The 24,479-nt window shown below is 44.6% G+C and overlaps 2 protein-coding genes across 8 annotated transcripts in view; one reads left to right on the forward strand and one right to left on the reverse strand.

The window, feature by feature from the left end:
- LOC147014692 (tubulinyl-Tyr carboxypeptidase 2-like) lies at positions 1-19,974 on the forward strand. The gene is made up of 8 exons (XM_085850690.1): positions 1-497; positions 2,435-2,523; positions 3,544-3,600; positions 5,714-5,788; positions 14,932-15,133; positions 15,310-15,489; positions 18,457-18,575; positions 18,829-19,974. Exons 1-8 carry the CDS (start codon positions 171-173, stop codon positions 18,899-18,901), a joined length of 1,122 nt encoding a protein of 373 aa, XP_085706816.1. The 5' UTR covers positions 1-170; the 3' UTR covers positions 18,902-19,974.
- LOC147014693 (RNA 2',3'-cyclic phosphatase ANGEL2-like) overlaps positions 19,725-24,479 on the reverse strand; it is a 24,800-nt gene continuing 20,045 nt past the window's right edge. For 6 of the 7 annotated variants that reach the window (XM_085850676.1, XM_085850677.1, XM_085850673.1 and 3 more), the window contains 3 exons: positions 22,791-22,929; positions 22,427-22,593; positions 19,725-22,229 (listed from right to left, as the gene is read on the reverse strand). In XM_085850676.1, coding sequence (XP_085706802.1) covers positions 22,081-22,229; positions 22,427-22,593; positions 22,791-22,929 — 455 coding nt within the window. In that variant the 3' untranslated portion in view covers positions 19,725-22,080. The remainder of the gene's footprint in view (positions 22,230-22,426; positions 22,594-22,790; positions 22,930-24,479) is intronic. The other variant, XM_085850678.1, reaches the window with a different exon arrangement.

Here is a 24,479-nt window from a genome sequence, read left to right on the forward strand (position 1 = left end):
GTGATCAGACGGGTGTGCAGCGAACTGGAGACGGTGCTAAGTCGGAGCCATGCCGACCCGCAAGCGCGGTCCGCTGCCGCCTTCGTCTCCGGTGGCTCCGAGGAAGTGTCGGGTCCATCGTCGCGGCTCCTGTTGAGATTCCGGCGAGTCGGAGACGAGCAGCGGCGGACATGCCTCCGGCTACGGAGAACGCTGGGGTCGCGGGGCTCCGGCGGGTTCGCTCGGCGGCGAGTGTGGCCGGGAGGACGGGCAGGGAGCGTGGCCGGACGTGGGACAGAAGGGAGCGCGACGGGCGGCGAGGAAGCGCCGTTGGGCCGACCGAGGGCGACGGAGATGGAGGTGCCGGACCCCCCGGCGGAGTGCTTTTTTACGTGAATCGTGGGGGGTTCCCACTGGACGTGGCTACCTGGGAGCGTATGTGGACGCACGTGCTCGCCGTGCACCCCTCGGGGGTCGCAGGGCTCTCGGGAATCCGCGACACGGGACAACTCCCCCAGGTGCTGCGGTCATCCGGCTTGGGTTAAGCGATCGCTGTAGGACGGGTACAATTGGGGCTCCTTTCCTATTGTTTACGAAATCCCACCTTTATGATGTCATGTTTAATCCTTTTGTTTCTTTTCGGAATCAATTTCTTTGTTCTCCTCATTACGGTTTCTTTCCTTTTCATTTTTCTACTCACACTCGGAAAAAACCCCTTCTCTCTCTGTGTCTCTCTCTCCCTCTCCCTCCCCCCCCTACATTCCAAGCTTATTATTCTGAAAAGCAAACTGTTCGATGGTTTGGATTCCCATGGTGCATGTCAGTAATCGTGGTTGTGGTTGTAAACGATATTTCTGATCTTTCTCCTGATGTCCATTATCTCAGGCATCCAGCGGGAGCCCCTCACGAGCCTATGGTCCTCTGACGCGACAATTCGCTGAATTACAAACACAACATGGCGCATTTTGGGGCCAAATTACGATTTCTGCTTCCCTTCAATCCTCATCGTTCACAGGTGTGCTTACGGGTCTGGAGGAGACTATTGAACCGCAGAGCAGTGAACACGCGTCTTTGTGCTCAGATGTTTGCGGCGTGTCACGGGTCCCTGATGGTGGCGCAATTGGTCGCCATCCACGAACCGAAGGAATGATGTGCTCGTGGTGTTGTCTCTTGGGAAGGTCTGATCCCACCGCCACAAATCCCTCAAGCCCTCTTCTCTCATCAGGGGAATGTGTAAGGTGCAGGGGGGGGGTGGGGAGGGAGTATGGTGGGTCAGGGGAATTTTTCCCAGCCCGATGGGGCAGCTGTCGGCTCCGAGCCACCAGGGTTGAATTACTGAAGCAATCCTGCAGCAGCTGTTCCTGAGGGCCGGGGTGGATAATCCCATGGCCTTCAGGTCGTTTCGCCACTCGTTCATCTGGGAAATGATGCGGAAGCGGATGAGGATTCAACATCATCCCGAGACAGACATCATCGCAATCTTTTTGTTTGTTTGTTCACAAAGTCGAGGCTCATGGAAGAGCTCGGATGAAGAGCACATCAGGAGGTAACAGAACAAAAGGAACGGCAAAAAAGAGAGGTGGAGGAGGGGGACACCAACAGCAGAATTGAGGAAGAAAAGAGGGAGACTTGGACAAATAAGGGATGAGGGGTAGGGAAGGACACATGGGGTGGACAATATGGATACACAAGTGGAGAAGCCATCTCTCTGGAAAAGAAATAAATGGAGATTTGGAAAGAGGTTGGTTGATGGGGGTAGAAAATATCGTTCTTTTGGAGGCTGATCTGAGATGGTGGTGGACAGCCGTCTTGAAGACCCAGAGAGAATGAGATTGAAGAGAATTGATATCAACCATGCGGACACATGGTATCGTGACAAAGAATAATGTTCCCATTATGGAATAACATTCGGGATCCTCGAACCGCTTCGATCATCAACTTCTGATTTTGATGTTACGGAATGTCGGTGCTGCAGAAGCAGGTAATTGGCAATGGTTATACCGAGTGGTTTGCCATTGAATTCCCAGCAGGAATTTGAATTTGTTCAGGGTGCCGGCGAAAGCTTGCTTCCTCTTCATGAAGGACATAGTGAGATATTCAACGTCCACCAACTAATTCCAGTAGACGGGATGACAGTTTAACGTCCATCCCAAGGGACGGCACCACACTTTGGTGAATCACCCTGCCTGGGAAACAGTTTATAGCTGGGTCGGGATTCGAACCCAAGCACGATATCTTAGAGGAAGTGCGCGTACTTCTCGTCCATCCTGTACAGGGTATTGAAATTGAAGACCACCATCACAGGATTCGAGCTACCTGCAGTCATGGCCCATACCACACAGATCTTCCACCTCATCCAACATGCATCTCAAACAGGGTTTATGACTGATCACTACCTTGTGTGCTCCTCACAAACTTGTCTGTTTTTCACCCCCCTTGTATGGTCCTTCCGTAGCCGGAGCCGCCACCAGTGCCGACGTTTCGACCTTCTATGACAATTCCTGATCGGCTGCTCGCGGTTCAGAACTACATGAAGGAACTACAGTATCCTGTAACATGTATGAACAGTAAACGGGATGGCATGCCCTCAAGGAAATCTGTCATGTTTATCTCAAGTCAAATCACCATGGGATCCATGATTTGTAAATAATTCTTTTGATCACCAGTACATTTAACAATAACCAAGATCCTTTGGGCATTTAATATCATTCATTTATTACTTCCACCAGCGAAGGTGGATAGAGATGATGTTTTCACCCATGTGTGAGCAGGATATCTCAAAAGATTATTGACGGTGGACAGGTTGGGTGTGTAACAAGGACGAAGTGATTAGATTTTGGTGAAGATCTGGATCCAGATCCGAGGATTTAAAACAATTTCTAAACCGATTATTCACCATTGAGAGATAAAGCCAAAAACGATATATAGCAAGATGTCTCAAAAAGTTATGGATGGATTATGACAAAACTTTGTGAATGAGTTGGGTCGGTGACAAGACCAAGCCGATGAGATAAGATTTTTGTCCAGGTCCGATTTCAGATCTGGCCTATCAGTAAACTGCTCCGCCTGGTAGAGGTATGAACTCTACTGAATGCTAGTTTTAGTTTATTTTGATATCGAGGTCGAAGTTCAAGAAAAACGAGGTGCAATATTCTGACATGTTATACAGAAACAACTGGTTACGTGTTCGTTGTCACCCATTTTGATATTAAGCTCATTGACCCTTCTTGGTGTCACAAAATAAATTAGAAACCACAGGTACAAGGTGAATTGGCTTAGGACCTCCATGGGACATTACTCAAAGAATAGTGTCAGATCATTTTCATTTTCAACAATTGGAATCCCCTCACGATTTAAGAAGGGAAGAAACAAATTGAAATGGCTTTCTTCGCCGTCCAGCTGTCCCGCTGGTGAGACACGATCTCAAATGATGAGATCTGGTTTATTGTGCCTTGAAAGCTGAAATGTGACATCTTGCCAACGATGTCGAATGAGCTCAACCAAAAATATATTTTTGTTTAAAACTTATATTTCCAACCCGACTCGTTGTCCTCAACTGTGTAGATACAACCATACCGGGACACAGTTCTTCGAGATACGCAAGAACAGGCCCGTCACAGGGTAAGTGACTGAGGTCCTTGACCCCTCCCACCCTCTTTATGTTCTGTTAAAATAAGAAAGGAAATTCCATTGTGAAGAAATATTGTAAAAAAAAAACTCTTTTGCAACCACAATGGTTGGCATTTGGACAATCACACGACATTCACAGACAATTTATCAACAAACAGTCTCATATAGCTGTGAGTTCAGTGATGCTTTTCTTCAATTTTCCTGCTCTATGAATGGGAGGGAGGGGGAGGGAGGGAGGCTTGGAATAACAATTAAATAATCCTGCTGCGATAGAGATTATAACAAAGGAATCTTTTCAGGATTATTTGGAAATTTTCTAAATACCTGTTCCTGCTACATTCTTTCCATCAACTGATATCAAAGAAATACTAGGAACTTGGACACAGGAGTAAGCATTTCGGCCCATCATGTATCAACACCACATCAATTCAATTTATTACTTTATTTAATGGAGAGTAGGAGAGGGTAAGAGAAGTGGGAGTGGAAAACAGGGAAGGTGCAGGGACATCACTCGGGTGTTTCGTTAGTGGGTTTCCAGAGGGGAAGGGGATAAAATGGGTTGTCGGTTGAAGAATGAACAAACATTGACAGCACATTCACATTCTATTGAGACCCTCTCATCGACACCAAAATCACCACACTGTACACAACCACCCATCCATACAATAATCCACCGAACACAGTCCTACTAATGTCCATTAAAAAAAAAAAAAAACATAGGATCAAAACCTCATAGTGGAGCTGCCACAAATATGGACATACAGACGAATACATGAGACAACACAGCAATATTAGACAAGACAAACACAGCCACTGAGCTTGGGGGAAGTTCCATCATTTCCTGGGGCACTCTGGGTACCAGCAACCTAACGACAATGGCAGCGTCTTTCTCACCACAATCAGCAGGACATTTCTTTAAGAGGAATTTCCTCCTCCCCATGGATGCCAACCTATGGCTGTTTGTCCACGCTCTTGTCCTTTTAAGTGCCGAACATCAAGTAAGGAAGGAGTATGCATCATGTTTTAAATCTTTGGTATGACTCAGACAGGGTTTGAACCACTGACCTCCCAGACTCGGAACAGATGCTCTCACCATTACACCACTGAGTCTGGTTATCCCCAATGGTTCTACTGTAGGTACACTGGGGGAAATTAGGTATTGTGTACATCAAATTTTAAATTCAAAACATTTCAACAATCTCCCTTTCCTCCTGTAAATCCGCTCTCCTCATCCTCCCGACCTCTTTCCTTTTCAATTACTTTCCCCTCTTCTCATTCTTTTCTGTTTCATCCCTCAATGTTTTCTCCACTCCGTGTAAGTAAAATGTACATGGCCCCTTATTCTTGGTGTATTTGCTCACAGGCTGTCGTTAGATGCTAAAAGAAGTTTGGCTGCAAGTTCAGAATGATACCTTCAAATCCGAAAATAATATTCCCAAAATAAAAGGTCCATTGCTTTCGAAGCTTTGCCACCTTTACAAGAGGTCTCGTACCTATTACCTTACAAGCATTAGTAGGCTGGCAGGATAGCCTAGTGGTACGGAGTTGTCCAGTCTGGTTTTGAATCTGGAACCCAGCTATAAACTGCCATCACGGCATTTCACACACAGGGTGAGGCATCAATGTTTGCACCGTCCAACGGAAGGACGTTGAACCGAAGGACCTGTCTGCCAGAACCGGTCGTCGGTAGACGTTAAAAATCCTCCACTGTCTTTCGCAAAGAGCAAGCGAGTTATCGCCAAGATCCTGAACAAATGACCAATTCCTGCCAATTTCAGTTGAACATCTCGGAGAGGCAACCGGTTCGTGAAAGACTTGAGCCAAGAACGAACGCTCCTTGCCCAACCCCACAAGGTGGGAACAATGGGGCCATTAAAAAGCAGTAGATATTTACAAATTCACAGTTGGCTGCGGTTTATTTTCACATCAGGCATGGATTGTACAGCAAAGGGACTGAGAACTCGTAACAAGTGCCTGTGCTGGTATGACCATCTTCAATGGCAAGTCTTGACGTCAGTATCGGTTACGACGGAGAAATCATTTTCCTTACATTAATCGTTTGTACATGTGCAGTAACAGTGTGGTTTACTGTGCTGTGTTTCAGCCTGATGGAAACAGCACGTGAAATGATTCGCGAGTCCCTGCCCATCAAATGCCTGGAAGCAGTCATCCTGGGAATGTATCCTTGAAAAATCGCATTATGACTTGGAAGATTTATTTCCTGCTGATACTGCATTAGACAATGGGTTGGTTGTGCTCATCAAAATTCTTTGGGTTTCTTTCGCAGCGACTACTCCTGTGACATTACAAAAGCAAAAACTGTCGTCAAGACGTTTGGGGGCCCAGCTATGACCACATCGTTAAGATAGAATTGTCTTCAATCCTCATAAGCTGACAGATAGCGCAGTGTTCTTGCTCTTACCCTGGGCTCTGTGCCAAAGTAGAGTCTGTCCTTTGCCGATTGCCATCTATAGATGTGGACGTGGATCGTTTGCAAATAATAAAATAAGTGATGAGGGATATTTCTTTTTGAAACCAGCTGTTTCCAGAGTTTTCGAAAAGTGAGCCAAACTTCTGAAATCCTCAAAACTCCCCAAGGGTCTTGAGCTATGGAGTTAAGACATTCCTTAAGTATAGAGCAATGATGTCATTGTCTGGAAGTTCCTTGCCAAAGTCTCATACCTATTCCCCAAGACCGACAGCCAAACCTTTGCGAACAAGGCACTTGGAAGCTTTGCTTTCCATCTGAACTTTTTCTTTCATGGAGAAAAGCATTGAGCTCATTCGAAAGATGATTCGGATTTAACTTTTGTCGTTTCAATGCACGTCCTTAAACTAGAATAAACTACAAGACAATTGAACAAGGAATGCAACCTGAATATTTAAAAGAACTACACAAGTAAGATGAAGAGCTTTATTATTACTATCCCTGCACTTTTGGAAAAAAAAAAAAACACAGGAGGCTATTGTAATTGGCTCCGTCTGTCTGTTCATCCACCCGTCACACTATCCCCTCCTAAAGCCGCTGTCACACCTTGACGATTTAGCCAGCGTATGCCGATTTATGAAAATTATTTCTAAAACGCTGGCACACGTCGAATACGTTATGGGTACGTTTTGTATACGTTAAGACCACGCTGAAAAACACTGCCATAAGTCGTAGTACGCTGGCTTTAAACGTTGTACTTTTGGGTTGTCCTCAAATTTTTGCATGCTTGAAATTTTACGACGTATGCCGGCATATGACTCACACATTCCGCTACGCTGGCCATAAGTTGTAGGCACATTATGCGATCGTTGATACATGTCGAGGTAATGCTTAGCGTACCCGAAACTTATTTCTAACCTATGAGTAACGTTTTGTAAGCATGCTACACGAACGTTGTTCACACTTCGCAACACGTTAGTTGAAAGTTCCTCATACGTCGAAACACGTCAAAGTAATGTTTAGGGTAATGTAATGACTTATTTATAACCTATGAGTAACGTGCTTGGAAATTATTTGTAAAGCATGTCCTACGCACAAATACGTATGTAGACGTATTTGACGTCTTCAGGACAACAGAACTTAACGAACGCGTTTCTAACTTACAGATACCGTATAATGGCGTATTGGCAGCGATTAGGGGAATTTGTATATAAAAAGGGGCTTCGCAGGAAGAACCTGTCTTTTTTTTTTTTTAGACCGTGGTGAGTACATGTCCACGTCATTCCGAGAGATGGAGGATACGGCAACGCTGAGACGACAATACATTCCTGTCCTCGAACATCAACATGACCTCATCGAGTTGACACTGCACCAGATGCGTGCCAATAGAGCCGGGAGAAGAAGACGTGAACGGAGGAGAAGGAACTGGGTGAGACCATGGATTGGGAGGCGACGCCATTACGGCATATATGACCAGCTCATGGTGGAACTCCGGAACGAGGACCATGCATCCTTCATCAACTTCCTGCGAATGCCCCCAGCGATGTTCGACGAGTTGCTAGCCAGAGTGGGTCCAAGGATAACCAAGCATTATTAAATAATTTCAATAGTCCAGTGGAAGCGATTTCAATTGCCAAGCACCAGCATCCAAAAACAATAGGTGAGTGACAGCCATTTATTAAAAGTGAAGTTGCAGCCTATGAATAGAAAACCTCACGTAATCGTCGACGATACGCTGCCACACTATGCATATGTTAGACTATCGTTGGGCATAGGTTGTGGACGCCTACAACACGCTAATCAATCATTGGTATAACTTATCTATAAGTTATCGAAGCGTTCTGTGTTCATTACGAGTACATTATGCATTTGTCCAAGTCGTTTTGAATACTTTTAAAAACAGAAACAAAACGAGAACGGGCACTCAGTAGAGCGCATACCTTCGCCAACGCTACATTTTGCCCCCCCCCCCCCAGAAACCGTTGATTGTGAGGGTATTTAATCCCATACCACATCTGCCATCTCATGTCTTATGATGGCTTAAAAACATTAAATTTCCTGCTGTTTGACACTGATTCACGTACATTGTACAATTTCTGTATGAACTCCCTGACCTTTTTGGGTGTCGGTGTCAAGTCAATCTGATGACAACTGGTCACATTATAAGAAATCAAATATTACACATCACAGGATAGGGAATTGAATTCTAAACATTTTGAATCTACTTACATGCAAATTGTATAAGAATTGACCGCGTTATGATAATAAAGGTCGTTGACCCCCTGACCTTTGACCCAAACCGCTAACAAAGGTAACGATGTCATTGTGTCATATCGCATATCACAAGATTGGGCATTGAATTCACAACATTTTGGCATTCAGGTCAGGTCAGGTCAGGTATGGGAGCATGTGCCAGAACAGCACGTCGCTGCGTCCACTTTCCGCCGGTACTCCAGGGGCCTCCGTCTGGCCATCCCCCAGGCAGATGCCAGGCCCATCCCCATCTCCTTGAGATGATGGTCAACCTGTTTTTTTTTTTTTTTGTTTTTTTTTGTATACCTTGGTCGAGGCTCGTATGAGAGCTAACACACAACTCACAGCAAGGAGGCATGAGACAAGAGGGGCGGGAGTGGAAGGGACAAAACATTGGGGAACAGACACAGGTGAACTGTGGAAGGATGGGGAAGGATGGGGATGGGACGGGGAACATGGCGAGGGGAAGATGGACATTAAAGGGACTTTCAGGAAGGAAAGCAGGAGAATTGAAGGAAGTGGGCTTGGGTGGATTATCGGGGGTAGAAAAGATCGAGGATTTGGATGGGGGAAGATAAGAGGTGGTGGTGAACAGCTGTTTTGAAAGCCTGGAGGGAAGAATGGGAAAGAATAGAGTGAGGAAGTTTATTCCAAAGGCGGGAAAAAGAGGAATGAAAGAGTGAAGATGAGCAGTGATTCGTGATTTTGGTAGTTTTACCAGAAGGGGGTTGTTGGCGGACCTTGAGCGACCTGTGGAAATGTGGTTGGGACAAATCACAGAGAGAGCAGGGGGGCAAGGCTGGAGAGGAGTCGGTAGAAGACAGAAAGACCACCGACCAACCTGCGGTGATTGAGTGAGAGGCCCAAAGACTCAGCTTCATTGCGGGAGATGCCAATGATCTTAAAAGCCCTGGTTTCGACAGCGTGAAGTCGAGAAAGGTGGGAGGCAGGAGCACCAGCCCAGAGGGGAGAGCAGTACTCCATCAGGCTACGGACAAAAGCTTTGTAAGTGGTCAGGAGCTCAAGAGGGCCGAGGAAGGACTTTGCACGACGGAGGATTCCCAGTCGGCGACTGGCTTTTGAGGCAAGGTTGGAAATGTGACTTTCCCAGGAAAGGTCATGGCAGATAGTGAGACCCAGAAGCTTGAAAGAAAAGACTTCTTCCAGAGGATTGTTGAGAAAGTGGATGGGGGGGTTTTGTAAACGGTCCTTTCGAAGAGACATAGTGAGAGTGTGAGATTTGTGTGGATTGAAAGACATGTTCCACGTGTTGGACCAGTTTGTGATTTTATCCAGATCTGCAGTGAGCGAAGAAGCTGCTGCTTGCCGGTCTGAGGGAAGACAGATGGTACGGCAGAGGGTGGAGTCATCGGCAAAGAGAAATAGAGGATTTTCCAGAGAGTCCGAGAGATCATTGATGAAAACCAGAAAAAGAACAGGGCCCAGAACGCTACCTTGAGGAACTCCAGCCTGCACAGGAAGAGGGGATGAAAGAACTCCATTTAGGGCCACACGTTGACTGCGACAGGAGAGGAAGTCTGCGAGCCATGAGTGGAGATGGCCTTGAATACCATGGGAAGAGAGTTTGGTGAGTAGGGCAGGGTGCCAGACTGTGTCAAAAGCACGTGATATGTCCAGGGATACGGCTCGGATTTCCTGTCTGGCATTGAGGACCTCCATCCATTGATGGGAGAGCAGTAGCAGCATATCCAGGGTAGAGTGACCTGGTCTGAAACCAAATTGATGATTGGAAATCAAGCCATTGGAGAAGAGGAAGGATTTCATGTCTGAAGCGATGATGGATTCCATAACCTTGCTGATGATTGGGAGAAGGCTGATTGGTCTATAGTTACAGGGATCTGTTTTTGCACCTTTTTTATGCAGGGCAGTGATGTTAGCAGATTTCCAAGCAGATGGCAGATGACCTTGGGAAAATGAGAGGGTGAATAGAACAGAGAGAGGGTGAGCAAGAGCAGAAGAGCAGGCTTTGAGGACACGTGGGCTGATGCCGTCTGGACCGGTTGCAGAATCTGACTCGAGGTTTGAAAGCAAGCTCTCCACCTTGTCAGGAGAAAAGGATACAGAGTCCAGGGACAGTTGGGTGCGACTGGGTAAAGTGGGTAGAGATAGTGATGGGTTTGGGACACAAGATTTAGCTGCAAACACCGAGTTTAGACATTCAGCTTTATCACGTGTGGAATCAGCAGTGCGGCCATTTGAGGTAAGGGAGGGGATGGAGGGGGAACATACACCAGAAACAGATTTGATTAAACGCCACCAGGATTTTGAGGAGGGAGAGAGGTTTGAGAGTTCAGACTTGAGATGAGAAAGATGTTGTTTTCTGGCTCTCCTGAGGGTAGCTACACACTTGTTCCAAGCTTTGTGGAAAGAACTGAGATTGCCCTCAGTTGGGTTTGCTTTCCATGAGGCAAAGGCAAGTTGTTTCAGGACAACTGCCTCGCCACAAGCTTCAGTAAACCAAGGGCGGGAGGAAGGGTAAGACAACTGAACACGAGAGGGGATAAACCATGAGGCAACCATGAGGCACGTGGTCGACCCACTGGCCTCCTCCACTCATGAGACTCCCTCGCTGAGAGAATCTGGTGAGCAGGATCAGAGTCAGGAAAACGAGCCACATGTCCATACAGCCGCAACTGACGCTCACGGACTATGCAGGTAACAAATCTCATCCGAGTCTCTCTCAGCAACCGCTCGTTGGACACAAAATCCGACCAGCGATAGCCAAGGATTCTCCGAAGAGACCTGGTACCAAAGGAATTAAGTCTCCGTCTTAGATCCTTGGTCAGAGTCCAAGTCTCGCACCCATAGAGCAAGACTGGAAGTACCAAGGACCTGAAGACTCGGACTTTCGTCCTCCCGCACAGGTACCGGCAGCGCCACACCCCATGATCCAGTGAATCCATGACTCCCCAGGCCCGACCCAGACGTCTATTGACCTCTGACTCGCAGCCAGCAGAGACATGAATATCACTGCCAAAGTAAGTGAATCTCTCCACAAACAGACACAGACAGGACAGCAGCATCCAAGATGTCACCGAAAGCCTGGATCTTAGTTTTGACCCAAGAAACCCGTAATCCCAACGGCTCCGACTCCTCATTCAGCACCTCGAGGGCCCCCAAGAGGATGTCTAAAGTCTCCGCAAAGATGACTGCATCATCTGCAAAGTCAAGGTCCGAGATCTTGACATTCCCAAATGACGCACCGCAACTTGATCTCTCCGACATCCTCCCTAGAATCCAGTCCATACAAGTGCTGAAAAGTGTGGGGGCAAGTACACATCCCTGACGAACTCCAGTAACAACTGGAAATAAGTCAGAGATGGTACCACCACACTTCACAGCACTTTCAGTACCAGAGTAGAGTTCAGACATCAGATCGATCAGTTTTGGTGGCACCCCACGAAGACCAAGAATCCTCCAGAGGACATCCCGATTCACTGAATCGAACGCTTTACAGAGATCAACATAGACTGCAAGCAGCCCCTGCCGAAGCTCTCGTCTGCGTTCGGTGAGGACACGAAGTGCAAGGATACGGTCAATCGTTGACCTCTTTGGTGTAAAGCCTGACTGCTCTGGACGCTGGTGCTCAAGCAGATGGTGGCGAACCCTATCGAGAATTATCCGAGCAAAGACCTTGCCCGGCACTGAGAGCAGCGTCACCCCTCGGTAGTTGTTGCAGTCTTGGCGATCACCCTTCCCTTTCCATTGGTTCAATGCAAATTGGATACAAATTCACTGCGCTATGGTAAAAAGACGATTTTGACCTTTTCATGACCTTGACCTTGACCTTTGTACTCTTAATTTTGTAATTGTTATTAGAGTGTGGGGAACAGAACAGTCAACATTTTGGTGTTGGTTTCATGCAAATCGGATAAGAATTGACAGTGTTATGACTAAAACCGCACATCTTGCAATGTCGTGACCCCCCGACCTTTGACTCCCAACCGCTAATAAGGGTTATTACGTCATTGTGTCATGTCACATATCACAAGATGGGGCATTGAATTCTGAACATTTTGGCATTAGTTGCATGCAAATTGGATACAAATTGACTGCGCTATGGTAAAAAGACGATTTTGACCTTTTCATGACCTTGACCTTGACCTTTGACCCAATCGCTCCCAAAATCTAATCAAATGGTCCACGGATAATAACCAATCATCCCACCAAATTTGCTGCGATTCAGTTCAATACTTTGAGTTATGCGAATAACAAACAAATAAACAAACAAACAAACACACATATTCACAAATAAATAAATAAATACACAGCGATCAAAACATAACCTTCGCAACAAAGTTTGCGAAGGTAAAAAATAGTTCATCGTGGGAATGAGAAAAAAAAAATTAGCCGAAAAGAACATCGAACAATGGTGCAAAGTAGTCTCCTATTTGTGGACGCAACGAGGATCCATCATCACCCACACCCTCCCAATCACACTCACCTACTACGACTACTACTACTACTGACATTGACATCTACTCAACATGGAGTTTGGAACACTGACGGGTTCCTCTTGTGAAGCCCATTTGTTTATACCAATTCCCCTAAACACTGCCAATACGCCATTATACGGTAGATGTAAGTTAGAAACACGCTCAGTAAGTTCTGTGGTCGTCCGGAAGACGTCAATCAAATTTGTCTACATACGACAATGTGCGTTTGAGATACGTTACACATAGGTTCAAAGCACGCTACTCATAGGTTAAAAATTAAGTTTCGGGTATGCTAAACATTATCTCGACGTGTTTCGACTTATGAGTAACTTACAAGTAACGTGTGTCCGACGTCTGACAATGAGCGCGGAGCGTGCAGAGAACTTATGCCAGCGTATGCGGAACTTGTGAGCCATACGTCGAGTACGTCGTAAAATTTTCAGTATGCTTGAAATTTCACGACGTACTCGACGTACCACGGAATATGACAGCGTACTTCCTCGTTTTTCAGCAATCTCCTAACATATACACAACTTACCCATACCGTATTCGACGTGTGCCAACGTTTTACACACATTTTTCATAGGTCGGCATACGCTGGCTAAATCGTCAAGGTGTGACTGCGATGTTGACACTTCCAATTTTCAGGCAGTTATGATTTAAATCGGCGTGCGGCAGGTTTTTAACAGGCTAAACCACGAGTTCGTCGGCGATACGCGCTATGCCAAAGTTAAACTATCGCTGGGCATAGGTTGTGAACGCTGACAACAGGCTAAGCATTCGTTGGTACAAGTTATCTATAACACAACGAAACGTTCTGTTCCCGTTACTAATATGTTATGCATACGACCAACACGTTATGAATACGACCAAAACTTTTTGAAAAACCTCAAAACTTCAGCGTACGCCATCGTACGTTTTACATACATTTTTATACGTTGCCATTGCTGGCTAAAACGTCAAGGTGTGACAGCGCCTTAAACGGTTGTATAGAAATTTACCAAGTTTGGAAGTTATGATGACCACATGGCACAAAAGGTGCAAGAGCAGTGTCATTACCGCCCCCCCACCCACCCCAGGGTAGAGTCAAAAGGTCAAAGACCCAAAAATATAATTACAGGCACATTTTATAAATAAAACTTTGTATATGCAATAAGCATTGGGGTATGCATGAAATATGTAATAATTTTTTTGATTGACCACCCCCCCCCCCCCCCGTTCATGCTCCAGGGGGTGGGGATTTGAGGTCACATGGGTCAAAATGAGAAAATAATTTCAACTCAATATTGGGTCTGTAAATCCTGGTGGAACCTCTTGCCATCTTTCAACTTCTTTGCGTCAGGTGGGAAGCTTGGGGATTTACAATGGCATGCCATCGACTTCACTGTCGTTTGGACTGTGGCAAGGCACAACTTTGGTGAAATTGGCCCTTCCCGTCTTGATGGAAAAGTGAATATCACATGACTGCCAATGCCTTAAAAGACGAAAGCACTAAAGGAGTGCTTTTACATTGATTTGCGGTCATTTCTATACCGAGGCGTCCGGAAAGTTTTCCACACACACAGTTCAGGTGACCCAGGTAAAGTCACAGGTGAGAAGTAAGCCCAGCAATTCGGAATGGAATGTGACCGAGGGTTGGTGCACAATTTCTTACTCTAGTGAAAGACATCATGGGATCTATGAAGCCCACAGAGAAATGCTAATAGACAGGATGCACGGCTTAACATCCCTCCAGAGGACAGTGCACTCAATAATGCAATGCCCTAGGTCTGAAGCACCAATTATGACAGTGCGTAGTTGAGTCGGGAGTTTAAGCCAAACTAGACAGCTCACAGACAAGTGTGCTTCCTGATAAATAAATAAAAAGGGGGAACAAAAAACATTCTCAGTTTCTCATTATTCTGCTTGAACAAGCTGTGTCGACCTGAGTCTAACACCTCCTTCACACAAAAAGATAACATCCCACATCAATGTGTCAGGTGCTTTTGGTAATTGGCTCCATTTGGTTTGAGACACAGACACTGTTAAAGGGTTCCATCATGGAAGATGATAAGAAAGTAGCTCCTCCACAAGCCTCGACAGTGTATGCCAAAACAAAGTATGAAGAGCTGTAGTTTTTGCATCTCTTGAGTGAGTTATCTTGTTTTGGCATGATCATTCTTGACTACTAATGTTGGACCACAGCTACCTCACCAATGGGCTCGCTGCAGTCGAACGCTTTCCACTCAGCTTCAAGTCTCAATTTCAGGGCCGATGCTTCCGACACGTGGTCCTTGGGGTGTTCCATGCCGGTCGTTTTGGGGCGCTGGGTCTCAGCCGTCGCTCAGACCTGATGCACAAGCCGCTTCAATTTCGCTCACTGACTGACCTTGTGCTGGACTTCCAGGTACATAGAGATTTATCTTTGTTCAACAAATTGGTCTTCCAGATTTTTCATGAAGTGGTACATCATAACAATATCATTGCTAATCACAAAAGATCATTTAGAATAATCAAAATGATATTATTCAAAGATTGTAACATACGTTTCCTCACTACAATTGTTCTCTGTTCTAACTCCAGGCTGCGTACGAAGGTTACCTTCATGCAGTCGTACGTGTGAAAGTGGGCATGGCGGTGACACATGACCATACCAGTTTTGAGACAATCGCGTGGGAGCACCTGAGTTTGAACCCAATGCGACTATCGCCAGAAGAACTAAGAAGCCGACTCGATCGGCACGGCAGAGACCTGCGCACCAAGGTACGTGGGAAAGACAAACTTATTGGGAATGGGTCTCCCACTCTCCCATTGCACATCCTCTTTTTATACAATGTCAAGGCTCATATAAGAGCCAACACACAGAACATATAACAAGGGGAGCAGGAGGAATGGGAGAGGGAAGCAGAAAACAGTGGGGAATAGACACATGAGGAGATCTGTAGAAGGGAGCGCGATGGGATGGGGAACATGGGGTAAACAAGATGGACACTACAGTGACTTTCAGAATGGAAAGCAGAGAATTTGAAGGAGGTGGGTTTGGGGTGGATTAATGGGGGTAGAAAAGATCATGGTTTTGGATGGGGGAAGATAAGAGATGGTGGTGAACAGCTGTTTTGAAGACCTGGAGGGAAGATTGGATTGAAGAGTGTGTGGGAGTTTGTTCCAAAGGTGGGAAAAAAGAGGAATGAAAGAATGAAGGTGAGCAGCGATTTGTGATTTTGGTAGTTTTACCAGAAGGGGATTGCTGGTGAACCTTGAGTGCCCTGCAGAAATATGGGCAGGACAGATAGCAGACAGAGCAGCGGGGCATGGCCGGAGAGGAAACTATATAAGACAGAAAGACCACTGACCTGCCTGCGGTGAGAGAGTGAGAGACCCAAAAACTCAGCCTCATCGCAGGAGATACCAATGAGCGTAAATGCCTTGGTTTCCACAGCGTGAAGCCGAGAAAGGTGAGAGGAAGGAGCACCAGCCCAGAGGGGAGAGCAGTGCTCCGTCTGGCTGCGGATAAAAGCTTTGTATGTGGTGGAGCTCAGGTGTGCCAAGGAAGGACTTTGCATGACAGAGGATGCCCAATCGGTGACTGGCTTTGGAAACCAGCTTGGAAATGTGGCTTTCCCAGAAAATATCATGGCAGACAGTGAGGCCCAAAAGTTTGAATGAAAAGACTTCAAGAGGATTGTTGAGAAGGTAGTTTGGGGGTGGGGAGGGGGCGTTCCAGACAGTTCTTTTGGAGAGAATTGATTGTGCGAGATTTGTTCGGTTGAAAGGCATATTCCACGTGTTGGACTAGCTTGTGATGTTATCCAGATCTGCAGAGAGTGAAGAGGCTGCTGCTTGCTCATCTGAGGGATGACCGATGGTATGGCAGAGGGTGGAGTCATTTTCCATTCATTAAAGGATTTTCCAGTCAGAGATCATTGATGAAAACGAGAAAAAGCACAGGGCCAGAATGCAACTTGAGGAACTCCAGCTTGGACAGGAAGAGGGGATGAGAGAATTCCATGAAGGGCCAAATGTTGACTGTGACAGGAAAAGAAGTTTGTAAGTAATGAGTGGAGATTCTCTTGGATACCATAGGAAGAGTTTGGTGAGCAGGGCAGGGTGCTAGACCGTATCAAAAGCACGTGATATGTCTCGGGATATGGCTCTGATCTCATGTCTGGCATCGAGGACCTCCATCCATTGTTGGGAAATCAAGAGCAGCAAGTCCAGGGTAGAGTGACCTGGTATGAATCCAAATTGATGATCGGAAATTAGGCCATTGGAGAAGAGGAAGGATTTAATGTCAGAAGCGACAATGGATTTAATAACCTTGCTGATGATTGGGAGAAGGCTGATTGGTCTGTTGTTGCAAGGATCTGTTTTTGCACCTTTTTTATGCAGGGCAGTAATGTTTGCTGATTTCCAAGAAGATGGCAAAAAACCTTGAACAAATGAGAGGGTGAATCGAACAGAGAGAGGGTGAGTAAGAGAAGCAGAGCAGGTTTTTAGGACATGTGGGCAGATGCCATCTCGACCAGTTGCAGAATCAGAGTCGAGGTTTGACAACAAGCTCTCCATCTTGTCAAGAGAAAAGGACAGAGTCCAGGAACAGCTGGGTGCGATTGGGTAAGGTGGGTACAGAAAGCAATGGGTTTGGGACACTAGATTTAGAAGCAAACACGGAGTTTAGGCATTCAGCCTTTTCACGTGCAGCGTCAGCTGTGGGTCCATTTGAGGTAAGGGAGGGGATGGAGGGGGAACATACACCAGAAACAAACAGACTCAACTCAACGTCACCAGGATTTAGAGGAGGGAGACAGGTTTGAGAGTTTAGACTTGAGATTAGAAAGATGTTGTTTTCTGGTTCTCCTGAGGGTGGACACACATTTGTTCCAAGCTTTATGGAAGGAACTGAGATTGCCTTCAGTTGGATTTGCTTTCCATGAGGTGAAGGCAACTTGTTTCAGGACAACTGCCTCGCCACAAGCTTCAGTGAACCATATACGGGAGGAAGGGTGTGACAACTGAAGACGAGATGGGATAAATCTATGTATGAGAGAGCGCAAGTTTCTTCGAAATAATTCCCAGGACGAGTTGACGTCAAAGAAAGTAGAAATGGGAGACCAGTCTAGAAGTTTGATGGCTGCTTTCAGTCCTTGCCAGTCAGCCTGAGTGAAATACCAAACACGACGGTGCTGAGGTGGTTCTCTAATAACAGCGAGAGAGATGTTTACTTTGACAAGCATGTGGTCAGATGAACCTAATGCACCATCTGCGCATCTTCACTCTTGAAAGCAATGTGGCATCAGAAGCCATTAACTAGACCATCCATCCATCCACTGGGACCATACTCTGTGCAGAGAGTTGGTGCTGCTTAAGCAGTCTCCTTGGCTGTTGGTCACAATCCTGAACGGGTCGCCACTCCGACACAGTATATCAGCAAGCTGGCACTCATTTTGCCGACCTCGGTAGGATGACAGGCAGAGTCAACCCCACCTGGTATTAATTCAACAGCTGAGTGGGATTTGAACTCAGGATCCTAGGATCCCAAGCCCACCACCCTAACCATTAAGCCAACACCAGGCATATTAACTAGATGAATCAGTTCAAAGTAAGAAGCCAAATAAAACTTCCATTGTCAATCTTGTTAGTGTCGGAATTCCCTCCAAGAACATTCTGCTTGACATTTGCTTTCACTTCATGTCTGTTTGTAACGCGACCTCATCTTTTGATACCCTGCAGATGAGAAAGGGCATCTTGGGTTGGCCATCACCCTGCCGGGAGCAGCCACGAGGAAAGTCCGTATCACCCCACCGTACCCTGTCTGAGAATCCGAGCAGGTCCAGTCGTGAAGACATCTCGTAAGTTTAACCTGCCTGTTCGTTGGCCAGAAGCCATTTTGGCAGACCTGGACCTTGCGGACTAGGTCTCGGTCCGTTCCTTCCTGTATGTTTCAAAATTATGGAAGTTGACTCGAACAAACTGTGGTTGGAAGAACCACCTTTTAATGAAAAACCATGGATGAACCCAACCACCCCAAACTTGTATATAAAATGCATTTATTTTTCATACACAATTCAATGATTCTTAAAAGTAACTTCTCTTGCCTTTCAGGTTCTCTCCAGGAGTAAAAAAGCCTTTGGTCTCCATTGCACTCTCACAAAGCGGTCGTTTTTCTCGCGTGTGAACCTGCACCTTCTGAGGTCTACACTTTGTGAAGGGTGCAGGGATAAACTCTCAGCTCAGATATTTAACCAATCCGTAGCTATTTATGCAACAGATTGTGCAATGGCTAAGAGACTGAAGTAAACCTTCTTCATAGGGATCCATTTTGGTGCAGAAGGACTTGGCAGTTTGAATCATGCACGTGATGGTAAAGAAACAACTGCTCGAATATGTCCGTATCAAGCGAGTCAGCCATGGTCACACATCGAATGAGTACTGCGTTAAACCTTTCTTCCTGATACTTCGAATCATGTTGACAGGCACAGATCAGATGCATGCTATGAAGACACTGTGAGATTGAAATGTCCCGTGTAAGTGTATGTGCCAAAGGCATATCCAAGATGGTATGCTCATTGATTGCAAAAACGTGGAGATGTAGTGCATGTTTCAAGTACGTGTGTTTTTAAAGGAAATGAAAGGTAACCTGCCATTCAGCAAAGGGGGTAGCAAGAACTAGTGCATGAGGGATTGTGTCATGCCTAGTTTTCACCAGCAAGTATTAAACTAGTTCAGGCCAGAACTGTTTGGAGCTCAAACCAAACTCCATGTTTGCCATCAACGGAAACCTGAACCAGGATGATCCTGCAGGTGCTTCGGAACCAGAACACGATTCTGGCGAATAAAGACACGGCAGGTCGGGCCCGGACTAGTTCAGAACTCTGTGGAGATGAAGGCATCGTTGGGTTGGGCATGTTTAAATGTCTTAGAAGGGATATTGCAAACAGTTGCACTTGTTCTAAGGAAAGTTATTTGTATGTGAACAAAATTTTTCATAAACAATGCAATGTAGGTTGAGCTTTTTTTATTTTTAAATGCACAAGGAACTTTGTTTATACTACGTGCACACCTTAAGTGTTTCTCACTTCCCCCCAAAAAAATAAAAAAAGGATTTATCATACAGAAGTGTCGAGTACAAGAAACTCAAATTGGTACAAAAAGATGGTTTTAAAATGCAGTTCATGCAATTATCTGCTAAAGATTGGAAAATGCATGAATAAAAAAAGACACCGTTTTACTGTCTCTGGTGTAACAGCATTGGATCCTCATGGACCTTTTTCTTTCATTTGGCTAAAGTTATAGTTCTGATCAGTAAACACCAAAATAAGACTTTCAAATGAAGATTAAATAGAAGAAATTAAACTAGAACAGCACTCAGTAGAGGACACACCTCTGCCAGGCTGAACAGTTCACGTTTTGTATCCCACAGATAGGTCAGATCTGCATGCGGACCTCAACCAAAATCGAATCGGCTTGTTCTTGTCACCTAACCAACTTATGTCATAATCCGTTCAAAATGTTTTGAGATATCGTGATATATATATATATATATATATATATATATATATATATATATATATATATATATATATATATATATATATATATATATATATATATATATATATATATATATATATATATATATATATATATATATATATATATATATATAGACATACAGTCATGCGCCACTTAACGACGGGGTTGCGTTCTAAGAAACGCGTCGTTAAGCGACGTCGTTGTTGTGCGAACATCATTTTTTTTTCATTTTCAAACATCGTACTTACACAAAACTACACACCTACGCTATATGGTATAGCCTATTGCTCCTCGGATACAAACCTGTACAGCATGTTACTGTACTGAATACCGTCAGCAATTGTAACACGCATCCAAGAGAGACTGAAGACACGTTAGTTTTACCTTTGTGCTGTTCATGACGGCCATGGGTGTTGTTAGCAGCAGCTTACAATCTCCTCTCGCACCGATTATAGAAAGATGAATAAATAGCGTTTGGATTTTAATAAATACGAAATCATTGCATCGATGTTATAATTTATAAATGAAGAAACGAGCTCCTGTCAATTGTGATATATATTTTCGGAACAGTGCGATTGTTTTCACAACATGAAAAGCTTCACCAAAAGCAAATTTGTGTTTTAATTTCGACTGTAACAACGATTTATTCGCAGAATTCTTCAATTCAAAGGTAATATACTTGCTGGAAGGTAAATGTGCAAACATTGGTTCAGTTTGAAAGCCGATTTCCTTGAATCCCGATTTAGCACGACCCTGCTTTTTTCGCGATGACATTTTATGGACCTCAACGATCGCATTATAACAGGGCCACACTGTCGTTTGTTATCATTATGAAGTATTATGTACTGTACAGAGTACATAATTGTATGTGCTATTTTTATACGACTGGCAGCGCTATGTCGGCTACATCACTCGGCGATAGGAATTTTTCAGCTGCATTTTTTTTTTCATTTTTTTTTTTTCCAGAGCTGGCAGATCCGTCGTATATGCGATCCATCGTTAAGTGGCGCATGACTGTACATATATATATATATATATATATATATATATATATATATATATATATATATATATATATATATATATATATATATATATATACATACGGTATATCGTTTTTTTGGCCTAATCTCTCAATGATGAAGAATCACTTAACAGGGGTGAAAGCATAACCTCCATCCACCTTTGGTGGCAAGGTAAATATTCTTATTGAAGAATGGACAGAATGCAAATGCAAACACCATGCCGTACCGTGCAACTGGACACGAGATCGCTCGTTCACACCCTGTTACTGAGCTACACCGTTCTCTGATCAGGCTTTAAATGGTAACAAAATGTTTGAATATCAAAGTAGGTTTGTCAACAGTCACCTCAAAGGCTAGCACAATGGAAACGATTTTTTTATTTAAAAAAAGAAAGAAAGTGAACTTTTTTTTTTCCTCCATGCCATAACGGTCAGTGCTTTTTACAGTTTACTGTTCATTGTTAAGTGAAATTTCAGTCTTTGTATGCAAATATACCGTGGAAATGGCTTCTGTATTCGGTCGGCGAAGCATCTTAACAATGTGAAGGGGCAGGCGAGAGGCTTATTGGAAGGCAAAATAAAAAAAATTCTGCACCATTTCCTTCGATGCATTGCCAGATGCCAAATATATAGTTTTCATAAATAGAAATAGTAAAGATAGATGTCAATTCTTTCACTGTTAGGGTCTAACTTAATGCGCTGGGCCATATGACCAAGCAGTTACCTTCATTATATGTACAAATCTTTAACCCTGGCGAAGGAGTTGGAACAGGGTAGGAAGTCGATAGAATCTGTGACTACCATTCCAGGCGGAACTTAGCCACAAGAGGAAGGTGGTCGGACGGGGCCACGTCATTTGGCAAGCTGTTCTCAGTCCAAAGGTCTGCAACACTGAGTAACGCAAGTCGTTCCAGCAAGTGCAAACGCACACCTGTCGATTCTTTTCCTGCCGGGTAAGTGGGGATCGAAGAGGAAGTGTCATTTCTAAACAAAGCTGAATAAGAAACAGAGTGAAAACACACTTTACCAATCAAAACAAAACACCATCATAGTTATGCATACACCATCTACCCAATTCATTGAACAGATTGTGCAGGTGTTATTAATGATCATTTTATTGAAGATATGGCAGTGGAACAGTGCCTGGAGAAGAAACCCCACTTGGGTTCGAATAGAAAATGTAATCGACGGTGACGCCAGTTTTAGAGTGGCAGGTTGTCGCCTCAGCCTTTCCTTGCGCTTGGATGAAATGTGAGTAGACGGAGCGAAAGGACATCCCGTGCCTGATGGTGTTCGGAAAGTTTTCCTCCCTGGGCGAAGATAAGGAACTGATGATTATAAGGATAAGGAAGATAAGGAAGATATCTCTTGAAGGTGCAGAAATCGTTTTTTTTATTTTTATTTTTTCATCAAATCTGTGAGTAAGTTTCCATTGGCCGAATAACAAATTGTTGCATGCGATCTCAGCCCTATCCTTCCGAATACCTGGGATCATTGTGGTACCCACCTGCTTTGAAGGGAGGATGCCTCGACTTCTGCCAGCCGTTGGAGAGGAGTAGATTGTGCATTAAAATCCTGCTTTGTCTCAGCAGCTGAAGTATGTATGGAAGAGTCACCATCAAATGTTGGTTTCCTTGTCTCCCTCTCTGAAAAGACAACATACATCTTTGTTTTGAGCAAAACTATGTTCAAGTGTATCCAATTCCCATTTGCGATAGCTGTGCAATCATATTTAAATTATCCCAACAATGTGTGGCTTCGTTATGGGAATAATAGTAGCCTGGTGTTTACTTAACGGTCAAAGTAGCTGGCTTACGATCCTAGGGTCTTGAGTTCAATCCCCTGTGGAGCCATTGAATTAACACCAGGTGGGTCGACTCAGTCTGTCATCCTTACAAGGTCGATAAAATTGGTACCAGCTAGCTGGCAACAGGGGCATTGCATCAGCGGCACAGCCGTGCCCCCAGAAAATGATGCAGCCAAGCAGCCACAGGCTGCATATTAATAAATAAATAAATGGAAATAATAGAGGCAGTGTTGGCACCTCAAAAGTCAATGCTATGAATCACAAAAGCTCAAAGGTGTTTCTTAGAAGGTCAGAGTAAGAGATAATCTTTTAAATTTAATTTCTACAAAAATAATGATAACTACAACAGCACTTGGAAGAGGGCATACCTCGGGCATACATACAAGTTCAACGTTGGTATTTAAAAACTTTTCACTTTAGTATCATGAAACATCTCATCGGTGAGGTGCCCACCATTCAGCATGTTTTTATACACATAAAAAACTGCATACAATTTCACAATTATGAGATAATTGGTTAATTACAAGAGGTGTTCTCCAAAGTTTTTTGTCTGATCTTTTTTTTTTTTTGAATACAATGTCAAGGCTCATGAAAGCGAACACACAGAACGCACAACTAGGGAAGCAGGAGACAAGAGGGGTGGGAGAGGGAAGGAAAAAAAAAATGTGGAACAGACACATGAGGAGATCTGTGGAAGGGAGAGGGATGGGGTGGGGTACACAGGGTAAACAAGATGGACACTACAGGGACTTTCAGGAAGGAAAGCAGGGAATTTGAAGGTGGGTTTGGGGTGGATTAAAGGGGGTATAAAAGATCATGGTTTTGGATGGGGGAAGATAAGAGATGGTGGTGAACAGCTGTTTTGAAGACCTGGAGGAAAAAGTGGGATTGAAGAGAGTTTGTTCCAAAGGGAAAGAAGAGGAATGAAAGAGTGAAGGTGAGCAGTGATTCTTCATTTTGGTAGTTTCAGCTGGACCGGAACTAAAATCTAATCAGCTTGTTCTTGTCACCCAGCCAACATCCACCAAGTTTTGTCATAATCTGTTCACAATATTTTGAGATATGAGGTGTGTGTGTGTGTGTGTGTGTGTGTGTGTGTGTGTGTGTGTGTGTGTGTGTGTGTGTGTGTGTGTGTGTGTGTGTGTGTGTGTGTGTGTGTGTGTGTGTGTGTGTGTGTCGTTTTTGGGGCTCACAATGGTTAAGAAACGCTTTAACATTCTAGTAGCTGGATCCGGATACAGATCTTCACCCAAATCTAATGAATTTGTCCTTGTCATACACCCATCTCCACCAAATTCAGTCCGAATTCCTCCACAACTTTTTGAGATATCCTGTTCATAGACAAACAACCAGCCAAACAGACAGGGGTGAAAACATCACCTCAGTCCA

Source organism: Eptatretus burgeri, chromosome 13 (genome assembly GCF_056783735.1).
Source record: "Eptatretus burgeri isolate ZD-2024b chromosome 13, Ebu_testis_v1, whole genome shotgun sequence".
NCBI lineage: Eukaryota > Metazoa > Chordata > Myxini > Myxiniformes > Myxinidae > Eptatretus > Eptatretus burgeri.

What these genes read in the sequence shown, in the direction of transcription:
- LOC147014692 (XM_085850690.1), top strand. Translation starts at nt 171, where the DNA reads ATGCCTCCGGCTACGGAGAACGCTGGGGTCGCGGGGCTCCGGCGGGTT. An exon ending in AACTACATGAAGGAACTACA is followed by an intron (nt 2,524 to 3,543) that starts GTATCCTGTAAC and finishes TCAACTGTGTAG; the next exon opens with ATACAACCATACCGGGACAC. An exon ending in AAGAACAGGCCCGTCACAGG is followed by an intron (nt 3,601 to 5,713) that starts GTAAGTGACTGA and finishes GCTGTGTTTCAG; the next exon opens with CCTGATGGAAACAGCACGTG.